At 35.5% G+C, this 13,431-nt stretch overlaps 1 protein-coding gene across 2 annotated transcripts in view; it reads right to left on the bottom strand.

Moving 5' to 3' along the window:
- Nucleotides 1-13,431, bottom strand: part of CUNHXorf58 (chromosome unknown CXorf58 homolog) — a 56,582-nt gene that overhangs the window by 19,371 nt on the left and 23,780 nt on the right. Inside the window, exons 4-7 of one of the 2 annotated variants that reach the window (XM_027845460.1) lie at nucleotides 13,175-13,269; nucleotides 12,970-13,081; nucleotides 10,297-10,428; nucleotides 5,404-5,633 (exon numbers count right to left, since the gene is read on the bottom strand). In XM_027845460.1, the coding sequence (XP_027701261.1) occupies nucleotides 5,404-5,633; nucleotides 10,297-10,428; nucleotides 12,970-13,081; nucleotides 13,175-13,269 (569 nt within the window). The remainder of the gene's footprint in view (nucleotides 1-5,403; nucleotides 5,634-10,296; nucleotides 10,429-12,969; nucleotides 13,082-13,174; nucleotides 13,270-13,431) is intronic. The other variant, XM_027845461.1, reaches the window with a different exon arrangement.

Below are 13,431 nucleotides of genomic sequence, written 5' to 3'. Positions count from 1 at the left end.
CTATATCCCAAAGAGATTATACAAATGGGAAAAGGACCCACATGTACATAAATATTTATAGCAGCTTTTTTTGTGGTGGCAAAGAATGGGAAATTGAGGGGATGCCCATCAATTGGGAAATGGCTGAACAAGTTGTGGTATATGAATGTAATGAAATACTATTGTGCTATAAGAAATGATGAGCAGGCAGACTTCAGAAAAACCTGGGAAGACTTGTATGGACTGATGCCAAGTGAAGTGAACAGAAACAGGAGAACGTTGTACACAGTTAACAACCACACTGTGCAATGACTAACACTGATAGACTTAGCCCTTCTCAGCAATGCAAGGATCTAAGAAATCACCAAAGGTCTCATGATGGAAAATGCTATCCACATCCAAAGAAAGAACTATGGAGTTTGAATGCAGATCGAAGCATACTATTAGCTATTTTTTTTCTCTTCCGTTTTGTTTTCTCTTTCTGATGGTTCCTCCTATTGGTTCTAATTCTTCCTTACAACATCACTAATGTGAAAATATGTTTAATAGGAATGTATATGTGTGGCCTATATCAGATTGTGAGCCATCTTGGGGGAGGAGGGAGAGGGAGAAAAATTTAAAACTTCAAAGCTTATGGAAGTGATTGTTGATAAAATCAAAATAAATTAATTTAAAAAAATTTTTAAAAAATTAAAAAAAAGAAATTCTAGCTATAGCAATAAAAGAAGAAATAGAAATTGAAGGAAATGTGTATGGGCAATGTGGTAATAAAACTATGTCTTTTTGCAGATGATATGATGATAAACTTGGAAAATTCTAGAGATTCAACTAAAAAGTTAGTTGACAGTAATTTTAATAAAGTAGCAGGATATAAAATAAATCTACATAAATCATCAGCATTTCTATATATCACCAACAAAGCCCTGTAAGAAGAGATAGCAAAAGACACTTCATTTAAAATAAGCACAGAGTGGGGCAGCTAGGTAGCTAAGTGGATAAAGCACCAGCCATGGAGTTAGGAGGACTTGAGTTCAAATCCAGCCTCAGACACTTGACACTTACCAGCTCTGTGACCCTGGGCAAGTCACTTAACCCCATTGCCTAGCCAAAAAAAAAAAAAAAAAAGAGAGAGCTGCTAAAATAACCATAGACCCCAATGCCTAGCAAAAAACAAACCAAAAAATAAAATAACCATAGATAATATAAAATACTTGGGAGTATATCTGCCAAGACAAATCCAAGAATTATATGAACATAATTATAAAGCATTTTTATATAAATAAAGTCAGATTTAAATAATTGGAGAAATAATGATTGGCCCAGTCAATATAATAGAAATGACAATTCTACCTAAACTTATTTACTTATTCAGTGCCATCCTAATTAAACTACCAAAAATTATTTTATTGAGCTAGAAAAAAATAATAACAAATTCACTTGAAAGAACAAAAGGCCAAGAATATCAAAGGTATTAATTTTTTAAAACATAAAGGAAAAGGAGGGCTAGCAGTACCAGATCTTAAATTGTAGTATAAGGCAGTAATTATCAAAACTATGTGGTACTGGCTAAGAGAGAAGGGTGGATCAGTGGAACAGAGAATATCCAACACACAGTAGTAAATTATTATAGTAACCTAGTATTTGATAAACATAAGGATCTAAGCTTTGAGGATAAGAACTCACTATTTAGTAAAAATTGCTGGGAAAACTGGAAAGCAGTCTGGCAGAAGACTAAAGGTAAATACCAATTATCTTACATTGTTTACCAACATAAAGTCAAAGTAGATATATGTCCTAGACATAACGGGAGATATAAGTAAGTTAGAAGAGTATAGAATATATTACCTATCAGATTTATGGATAAGAGAAGAATTTATGAATAAAAAAGAGAATAAGCATTATGGGATGGCTGCTTTTGATTACATTACACCGAAAAGGTTTTGTACAAATAAAACCAATGTAGCCAAGACTGGAAGGAAAACAGAAAACTGGGGGGGAGGGATTTTTATAGGCAGTTTCTCAGACAAAGGCTTCATATTTCAAATATATAGAGAACTGAGCCAATTTTATAAGACATTATAAGTCATTCCCTAATTGATAAATGATCAAAGGGAGTTTAGGGATAAAGAAATCAAAGCTATATGTAGTTATATGAAAAAATGCTCTAAATCATTATTGATTAGAGAAATGAAAATTAAAACAACCCTGAGGTACCATCTCACACCTATCAGATTGGCTAAAACAATAGAAGGGGAAAATGACAAACGTTGGAAGAGATGTGGGAAAATTGGACACTAATACACTGTTGGTGGAATTGTGAACTGATCCAACCATTTTGGAGAGCCATTTATAATTATGCCTAAAGAATTGTAAAACTCTGCATACTCTTTGACCCAACAATACCACTATTAGGTCTGTTTCCCAAGGTAATCAGGGAAAAAGGAAAAGAACCTATATGTTCTAAAATATTTTTAGCAGCTCTCTTTGTGGTGGCAAAGAACTGGAAAGTGAGGAGATGCCCATCAATTGGGAAAAGGCTGAATAGGTTGTGGTATATGTGGTATATGATTGTTATGGAATACTATTGTGCTGTAAGAAATGATGAGCAGGTTGGTTTTAGAAAAACATGGAAAGAATTGCATCAAATTATGCAGTTAAACAAGTAGAACCAAAAGAATGTGTATTGTATAGTCCCACATGTATATTGATGTCAAATGCTGACTTTCTCTAATGTGGGGTTGGGAGGGGTGGAGGGAGAAAACTTGGAACTCAAAATGTAACAAAAAAATAAATAAAATTAATTTTAAAAAAGAAAAGAAAAAAGAAAATTCCCTCTAAAGATGGGAAACTTGTATTCTTTAATAGTTGCCTGGGAGCACTTAAAGGTTAGGTGACTTGTCCATAGCTACAAAGCTAATATATATCAGAAACAGGGACTTAATCAAAGTCTTCCTGAATCCAACCAAGGTTGGCCCTTTCTCCACTATACCCCTCCTCTCTGACTATTGGTAAATTAGATGGGCTTAACAGTCATTGGAGAAAAAAAAAGTAAAATTAGAGCTGCTATATTTTGTTCATGTTTCCTCAGATGGCAATACGATGAGAGCTTTAAATGGTGCTCTGGCAATATTCTCTCAGTAGCAACTGCCAGAGAGCCACTGGTGATGCAAGGCAGTACTTTCAGAGCAAAGAGCTTTTTGAGGGATAGGAAACCCTTTGATTTCTTATTGGTCCAACCAAAAAACCATGTGGCAGCTTTCTATAATCTCTAAGAGAATAAGAGAAAATTTGTAGCAGAACTTTATACAGATATGGAAGAGAACACAAAAAATATTGTGTTTACTCATTCATTTCATTATATCTTGTCAAACACAAAGGATTTTATGCATTATTACCTCTGTATTTCACATATTAATCAGTCAACAAACATTTACTAAGCACCTACTAAGAGCCAGGCACTATGCTAAGTACTAGAAATACAAAGAAAGGCAAAAACAGTCTCTGTCTCGATGAGTTCAAATTCTAAGGGGTGAGATGACATGTAAATCACTATGTGCATACAAGGTATCCATGTCTATACAGATTGATAGATATATATATACATGTCAGTTTGTCTGTCTCTCTCTCTCTATCTCTCTCTCTATCTCTATCTATCTATCAATCATGGATTGAAGGTAATTACCTTCAGAGGGAAGACCTGGTGGGTGGGAGTGGGAAAGGCTTCCTGCAGAAGGTGAGATTTGAGCTGAATCTTGAAGGAAGCCAATGAAGCTAAGAGAGATGGAGGTGAGGTGAGTTGATGGTTAACAAGTTTGTAATAAAAACATTTTTTAAAAAGAAAACCTTGGTAAAATGTAAAAAAGGTTACTTGTAATAGAAAGTAATTGAGAAGTGGGTGTCAGCTGACCTTGTAAAGAGAAGGGCTAAAACATTTTGCTACTTCTATAAGTCATCAATATTTTTGTGCTGAAAAACCATGAGACCTTCAAGACTTGGTAGAAAAAACTCCTAAATGACCCAGAAAAAATGAGCTTGATCTTTCAGGAGAGCAGATGGATATTTAACGAAATAGGGGACTTCCATACCTTCCTGATAAAAAGACCAGAGCTCAACAGAAAATTTGATCTTCAAATACAAGACTCAAGAGAGACATAAAAAGGTAAACAGGACAGAAAGAAACAACATGTTATTAATAAGGGCAAACTGTTCACATCCCTACAAAGGAAGATGACACTTGTAACTCTTGAGAACTGTATTGTTATTACACCATGTTAAAGGGGTATACATAAAGGGGGTGGGTATAAATTGACTTTGATGTAATGAGGAAAAAAATCTAATCAAGTGGGTTAAATGGATCCAAGTAAGTGAATTAATCTGATCTAACTAAGAAAATGTACTGAGAGAAAAGGAAAGGAGGAGGCAGACAAGGGTAAATTACATCACAGGAAAAGGCACAAAAACCTATTACAGCAGAGGGAAAGAAGGCAGGGAGATGAGCATTGTTTGAATCTTACTCTCATCAGATTTGGCTCAAGAAGGGAATAACATAATCAGTTAGGCATAGAAATCTAACATGCCCTATAGGCAGTAGGAGGGAAAAGGGGAAAGAAAATGGAGTGGGCTAATAGAAGGGAGGTGGGACTGAGGGAGGTGGTGGTCAAAAGCAAAAGATTAGTGAAGAGGGAAGAGGAGAAAGGAAAAAGAAAAGCATAAACGGGGGAAAAAGGATGGAGAGAAAGACACAGATAGTAATCATAATTGTGAATGTAACATATGAATGTAATGGAATACTATTGTGCTATAAGAAATGAACAGGCAGACTTCAGACAAACTTGAAAAGACTTGTATGGTTTGATGCTGAGTGAAGTGAGCAGAACCAGGAGAATGTTGTACACAGTAACAGCCACATTGAGTGATGACTGACTTTGATAGCCCTAACCCCTCTCAGCAATACAAGGATCTAAGACATCTCCAAAAGCTTCATGATGGAAAATGCTATCCACATCCAAAGAAAGCACTATGGAGTTTGAATGCAGATCAAAGCATACTATTTGCTATTTTTTTTTCCTGTGTTTTGTTTCTTCTTTCTGGTGGTTCCTCCTATTAGTTCTAATTCTTACTTACATATCACTAATGTGAAAATATATTGAATAGGAATGCATATGTATAGCCTATATTAGATTGCGCGCCATCTTGGGAAGGGAGGTAAGGAGGGAGGGGGAGAAAAATTTAAAACTCAAAAGCTTATGGAAGTGTTTGTTGATAAATTAAAATAAATTAATAAAAAAAATTTTTAAAAAACCTCATAAATGATAATCTATAGGAGATTCATATTAAGAGAACTAGTTCTCTTTTAAATACAGAGTATTAGAGTAACTAAACATTTATCTCACTTATAGTTGAATGATGATAAATCATTTTTACCTAATTTGAGAAACAATCCGGAGCTGGTCATGCTGCATCTCTTTAGATTTTGGTTTTTGCAACAGATACTTCAATTCTTTTTGCAGACGATCTGAGAGTGTTCCAGATGTTGCATAATCCATTATGTCATACATTATCATTGTCTTTGGAAAGTTTTCCAGGCTCAGCCTTCTCCAGCAGTTACTTTTGCCACCAAGATATGCTGGGGTTTCATCCAGAAAACTGGTAAACTATAGAACAAAAAACCAAGACTAATTACCCAATGGAGTTACTCTAAATTTTCAGTGGAAGTTTCTTAACAATTTCTGCTCTGTATAAAACAGATACACCGAGATCAGCAAGTTTCTTGTGCAGGAATCCTGTTTTCTTTTAAATTTCCCTTAGCACTAACATAGTGTCCTACACAAATTTGGTGTTCAATACATGATGAACTGAAATTAATTGACCATTGTGTTCAGGGTAACTAGCAGTACTATTTCTTGACATATTGAAGTTCAGAAGATATCTGAATAAGTCATTTAGAGAACAGGTCATTCTTAGAGGATGAGTACTCAGTTCATTATTTTCATTTGAAATATTTTTAGTTATTCCAATTTTAATTTTGTTTCGAAATTAAATGAAACAAAATGTAAAGTTTGTCTCAGAAAAATTAATCTGAAAACATCTCATGCTCTATGGTTTGTTTACAAAGCATTTCTTCACAACAGTAAGGTAGGCAGTGAATTATTACCCCATTTTACCAATGAAATAACTGAGGCTAAAAAAAAGTGTTTTGCTCATAGTCACAGAGCTAGTAAGTGTTAGAAACATAATTTGAACCTATGCCCTAACTCCAAAAGTCTTGGACTTCTTTCTACTATATCCCTGCTTGAGCGGGAGGGACAGGAAGCAGGCAATGGAAGGTACAGTTTTGCATTCTTACAAGAAAGAAGTAGGGCATATTCTGTAGAGCAATTTGGAACTATGCCCAAGAACTATAAAACCATGCATACCCTTTGACCTAGCAATACCACTACTAGGTCTGTATCCCAAAAGAGATTAAAAAAAAAGCAAAACAAAAAGGAAAAGGACCTATATGCACAAAAATATTTATAGCAGCTCTTTTCTGAGGGTAAAGAATTTGAAGTCGGGGTGATACCCATCAATTGAAGAATGGCTGAACAAGTTGTGGTATGTGATTATAAAGGAATACCATTGTGGTATAAGAAATGATAAGCAGGATGCTCTCAGAAAAACCTAGAAAGACTTGCACGGGAAATGTACTGCGTACAAAGTAAGAGCAATATTGTAAGATGATCAGCTGTAAATGACTTAGCTATTGTCAGCAATACAACGATCCAAGACAACTATGAAGAACTTATGATGAAAAATGGTATCCATCCCCAGAGAAAGAATTGATGGTGTCTGAATACAGATGGAAGCATACTTTTTTTTTAACTTTACTTTTCTTGAGTTTTTTTCCTTGTCTGTTTTTTCTTTCACAACATGACTATAATGAATATGTTTTGCATGACTACATATGTATAATCTTTATCGAATTGCTTGCCTTCTCAATGGGGGGTGGGGAGGGAGGGAGAGAATGTGGAATTCAAAGTTTTAAAAATGAATGTTAAAAATTGTTTGTACATATAACTGGGGAAAAATAAAATACTAAGTAAAAGCTTAAAAAAAAAGGTAGGGCATGTGACTTGTTGGGGTTCCACGTATCTCTTCAAGTCTATCTTCTTTGTATTTCTCTCCCTATGTTTCTTGTGCTAATCCCGCACATGCACACTCTCAACAATGACACACCACAGAATCAGAGATTCTCAGAACTGCAAAAAAAATCCAGTGGCCATCCAGTAGAACTCTTATCTGAACAAAAATTCTCTCTACAACAAAAACAAGTGGTTATGGTCATCCAACCTTTGTTTGAAGTTCACCAGGTAGGGCAGACACCCTACCCTAAGAGGCAAGTCATTCTTTGAGCTGGATAACTAATTATTAGAAAGTTCTTCTTTACATTAAGCCTAGATTTTCTTATCTGCCTCTTCTATCTACCACTACTAATCATACCTTCTGGGGCCAAGCAGAATAAGTCTTATCCACCCCATTATACATGAAATTTCTCCAAATACTTTGAGATAACTATCCTGACTCCTTTACAGGACCACCTAAACAGTGGCCAGTTTCTACAGTCAATCCTCATATGATATGACTGTAAGAGCCCTTCACCATCTTGGTCATACTTCTCTGGACATTTTCCAGCTTATCATTGTACTCCTTAAATGTGACACCCCAAACTAAACACAATAATACAGATGTAATCTAACCAGGGAAGAGCACAGTGGAACAATTACTGCCCTAGTCCTGGGTATCATGTCCACTTTTATTCAGTCTAAGATCATGTTAGCTATTCTGGATGTCATAAAATACTGTTGACTCATATTGAGTTTTTAATCCAGTAAAACCCACATATCTTTTTCTGATCATCTACTATCTATTCATGCCTTCCTCTATTTTCTTTACATGAAGGAAATTTTTTTGAACTCTAGTATACAATTTTACATTTATGCTGATTATACTTTATTTTGACCCAAAATTTTAGTCAGGTCCTTTTAGATCCTGAATGCCACTCAACTTGTTAGCTATCCCATCCAGCTTTGTGTCACTTTTAAAACTGTCAAGTACTTCATTTACGTCTTTATCTAAGTAACTGATAAAAATACTATATAGCACAAGTCCTAGGGCAGATCCCTGAGACACTATCAGAGACCTCTTTTCTTTCTTTTTTTTTCTTTTTCTTTCTTTCTTTCTTTCTTTTTTTGTTAGGCAATTGGGGTTAAGTGACTTGCCCAGGGTCACACAGCTAGTAAGTGTCAAGTGTTTGGTCTGAGGCCGGATTTGAACTCAGGTCCTCCTGACTTCAGAGCTGGTGCTCTATCCACTGCACCACCTAGCTGCCCCAGAGACCTCTTTTCAAGTTGGTATAGAATGATTAGTTATTACGCTTTGAGTCTGGCCTTTCAAATAATTCCAAAGCCATCTCTTATGCTATTGTCTAGTCCATATTATCTTGTCCACAAGAACAATCTGAGATACTTTGTCAAGTGCTTCATTAAAATTTAGTAAACTATTATCAACAGCAATATACTGATTTATAAGTCTAATAATATATTTTTATTATTATTAGACTTATACTGGTAGCAATATATTTTCCTAGGAATCATTCATTATTAACTGCCTGCTGGGGATACAAATATAAGAGCTGAAAAAGTTCTTTCATTTAAGAAATTTATGTTCTATTGGAAGACTACAACATGTAAACAGATAAGTAGATTAAAGCAAATTTAAGGAAAAGAAGTACTTAGTACTCTCTGTACTAAGAATTAGGTATTCAGGGAGGTGGTGGTGAGATTGGAGTACATTCCAGGCCTGGATTACAGTCTGTGCAAAGGAATAACAATGGGAGATGGAATGTCAAGTTGGGAAAAGAGAAAATAAACTCATCTGGCTAGAACAGAGTGCACATGGGGAATGATGTGCAATAAATCTAAAGAGGTAAACTAGAGTCAGATTACAAAGGTCCTTAATTGTGAATGTGTGGAGCTAGTATGTTATTCTTGAGGTAATAGGAGTTCACAAAAGTTTCGTGAGTGAGGGAGTGATGCTGCCATACCCACTTTTTAGGAATGCTAATTTGGCAGCTATATGGACGATGGATTGGCAAGGCCTGAAAATGGAATTGCAGAGTCCAGTCATGATACTATTGTAGTAGTACAGGTGATGGATGATGATGGTGTGAAGTAGGAAGGTGGCCATATGAATGTAAAGAATGAGATATTTACTAGAAATATTGTGGTAGGAGAATAAATAGGACTTGGCATCTGATTAGACTCAGTGTGGGGTGAAGGAGAAGGATGACTCTTTGGCTGATAACCCCAGTAACTAGAAGGATGGTGGTATTTGGAAGAAAGAGTTGTGGTAACGGTGGGTGGATTTAGAGAGAAAGGTAATGAACCATGTTTTGGATGTTCAAAGGTAAAACTAGAGCTAAGGAGAGAGATTAGGATTTGAGATAGTTTTGAGAGTCATCTATATGAGAACTGAACCCAAGAGAGATGATGAGATCACCAAGAAAGAGGATATACAGAGAGAAAAGATGGCCCAGGATAAAGCTTTGAGGGATGGTTCAATGATTCTTTAGTACATAAAATCAATGGTGGCAACTACTGGTCTTATCAGTAATATAAATTATACAGAACTCTTAACCCTCAGTAAAGTTTTGACAATTATGTGTTCATGGCATCTTGTTTGAAATAAAGGCAGTAAAGAGAAAATGAAAATTCAGTAAATGCAAAAGAATTACATATAGTACATAATTTCCCTGGTTCTCCATTTACTCCTCTAAAGGAGCAAACAAACAAAGGGGTTTGACTAGGAGATCTCTAAGGTACATTCTAGCTAAATTTTTTCATGACTCTTAAGTTATCCTTCTTCATGGACTTTCATGTTCATTCTGATTAAGTTTTCACATTAGTGATAAAAGGAATTTGAAATTTTGTCTTCTACTTCTTCGGTTCTATAAATCAAGATTCAGTATATAATTCTGTATTCATGATTCGTGTAATTCAAGTATCTGCATGAAATACAGAATTATATACAGAATCTTGATTTATAGAACCAAAGAAATAGAAGACAAAATTTCAAACTCCTTTTATCACTAATGTGAAAACTTAATCAGAATGAACATAAAAATGAGTTATGTTTCTTTTTTAAAGTCTTATCACTTTACACAGAATTAATATGAATTATTCCAATATATTATTCCAATATATGATTTTTTTTCTTTTAGAGATAAGATGAAGGGAAGTCTTTCTCATTAATATCTAAAATACTGAAAATAATCCTTACGTGCATGTAATCCTTCATGGTAACAACATCAACTTCATCAGCAACTTTATACTTTTGGAATTGAAGTTGGTCTTGTATTATTTGGTCATAATATTTCCGATTTCCCATTAGTTTGCAGGCATCAACCACTGCCTGTGAAAGGGAACAGCAAATAAAAAAATTCACAAATAGCAGCAACAATTTTTGTTATTATGATGTGTCCATATGACTTAGGGAGTTCATGTCACAACATAATCCATCGTTTTCTTCCAGAAGCTGGTTATTCAAAAGGAAAACATTTCTGCAATATTAACACAGAAAAATAACATCTTTGAAACAGTTTATAAAAGCATTTTTTCTACTGCCACTCCAACAGAACTGAGCTAGTGGACAACTTAAAAATTCTAGAGTTCTTAAAGAACTACTGTTTTAAGAGACATCTGCTCTGATGCATCACATTTAAAAATAAAACTGAAAGGGGATTCAGATATCATCTAATCTGATCTTTGTTTCACAAATGAGAAAACTGAGGCCTAGAGAGAAGTGATTTGCTTAAGGTCACAAAACAGACCAGTAACAGATCAGAGATAAAGAAAGGTTTCTGGTCTCCCAGTATGATGTTCTTTTTACTATCACGCAGGACAGAAGCTAGAACCATAATTTATATATGTGTATCTACCTATGTATATGTATATATGTGTACATATACATATGTACACGTATATGTATATATGTGTACATATACATATGTACACATATACATAAGATATACACATATATGTATATATACTGTTTCAATAAAGATATTACAAGATCCTTTTAGACATTTTTGACTAGACAAGTAATTTCGATTTTACAAAACTAGTCTATATAACTTAGATACTTTATTCATAATTTATTGAATGAACCCTAAAATTCAGTGTGGTAGGAACAATACCTGCCATATAGACTAGTCTGGGGCAGCTAGGTGGTATAATGGATAGAGCAGCAGGCCCAGAGTCAGAAGATTCATCTTCTTGAGTTCAAATCTGGCCTCAGACACTTACTAGCTGTGAAATCCTGGGCAAGTCATTTAACCCTGTTTGCCTCAGTTTCTTCAACTGTAAAATGAGCTGGAAAAGGAAATGTCAAACCATTCCAGTATCTTTGCCAAGAAAACCCCAAAAGGGGTCATAAAGAGTCAGACACTACTGAACAACAAGACAAGTTTGTGGTTTTTTTCTCTTAAAGACAAGGAAGCTGTCCTGAGACTTGATTGGTTGGAAGGACTAAGGCTTAACATATTGAGAGGTTTCCTAGTTGCCTAGGACATAAAAGACCAGCCCAAGATGGACTGTTCAGACTCAGTGGCCAACCCAATGTCATGTAAGACATTATAGCTAACACGTTCTACTGAGGCATGTTTATACAAGGAGATAAGGGAGAATACATCTACATAAAATTGTGCTATATCCTACTGAGTATCCTTGCAATGTTATCATAAATTATCTTTTTATTAACTGTTAGATGGCCTACATCTAACAATTTCATTGTGTTTTTCATTTTGTGTTTCATTTTGTTTCAATCCTACCAACTACTGTCAAATTTTATAGGCTGGGCTTGAATCTTCAGATTCAGGACTGGAACAAAACAGGATATTTGTTGGCCATCTAAAATTCCACAAAGGGATTTTTACTTAGCCATAGCATTCAAAGGATGCTCAACAAGGATCCAGCACTGGTTGAGGTAGTTAAATCAGTCAGTCAATAAACATCTATTAAGCACCTACTATAGGTAAGGCACTGTGCTAAGTCCTGGGAATACAAAAAGAGGCAAAAATCAATCCCTGCCCTCAAGGAGTTTACAACTGAATGGCAGAGACAACAAGCAAATAAATATGTACAAACAAGGTATGTGCAGGATAAATAGGAAACAATTAAAAGATGGAATGCACTAGAATTATGAGGGGTTTGGAAAATATTCCTCTAGAAGGTAGGATTTAAGCTGGGACTTGAAGTGTGGGAAGCCAGGGGATAGAAATGAGGAGGGAGAGCATTTCAGGTATAGGAGACAGCCAGGGAAAATGCTAGAGAGATGGTAGAGTCCTATTCAAGGAACAGTAAGGATGCCAGCGTCACTGGAGGATATGTAAGGTGGAAGAAGACTGGAAAGGTAGGGAGTAGGTTATGAAAGGCTCGGAATGCCAAACAAAGGATTTTGTATTTGATCCTGGAGGTGATTAGGGGAGGGGGGGAATGAGGGGACAGTATAAAAAAAAGTAGGGGAAAGAGGCCAGGTTAGGAAGGGCTCTGAATATTAAACAGTTTAATGTGTAGGAGGGAAGTCTGGTCATCAGGTTATGTTGGCTGTGGGGACTCACACAATAGTGAGACAACCACTAAGTCTGAAGGGCCTTATGTACATAACAGGAAGCTTCCTCAACAGCTTAATCCTCATGTCCTTAGTCCTTAGGACAATTTCCCTGTCTTGCAGGGAAAAAAGATCTGCCTAGCCTACATAGAAGATATTGTTCCTACCACACTGGAGATGTGACCATGGTTAAGTCACTTAAGTATTCTGGTCCTCAATACCCTTACTGGCAAAATGAGGGGCCTTGATGACTTCTAAAAACCAATTCCAACATAAATGACCTATCAATTTATGATTCTAAGAAGCTATGATGGATTAACAAAAAAGGATATCTTAGTAAGTCACCTCACTCGATGGCCTCAATGTATTTTTTCCACTGAAATATTTGTTCCCATGGCCTCCAGTGTGAAGAAAAATTTTAAACACAATAAAAGGTGGAAAGTTCTTACCACCAAATCTGAAAAAAGACTAAAAGTTAGTCATTTGGAATCAGATTAGGGGCTCTATTATTTCTACTCAATCTTGAAGTAAATGAATACATGAACATTACCTGAATCTAACTTTACACTGCACACTAGGATCTCTTACAAGAGCAGCCTCTGAGGGACACACTTTCTTCAGTATTTCATGTGTTACACAATTTTCCTGAAACAGATACTAGTGTGATTAATAATATCCATACATCCTAAATGTAATTTATTAAATAGCTAAATCACTCTGATTGGCTCAGAGTGAATGTAAATAGCGATTGTTTCTGTTTTAGCTAGAAACCCTGAGGGTCTTCCCCTCCCAGATTGATGGTTTTTT

This window comes from Vombatus ursinus, unplaced genomic scaffold (genome assembly GCF_900497805.2).
Source record: "Vombatus ursinus unplaced genomic scaffold, bare-nosed wombat genome assembly UNPS02014962.1, whole genome shotgun sequence".
In the NCBI taxonomy this organism is placed as follows: domain Eukaryota; kingdom Metazoa; phylum Chordata; class Mammalia; order Diprotodontia; family Vombatidae; genus Vombatus; species Vombatus ursinus.
This window is presented reverse-complemented; position numbering and strand designations above follow the sequence as displayed.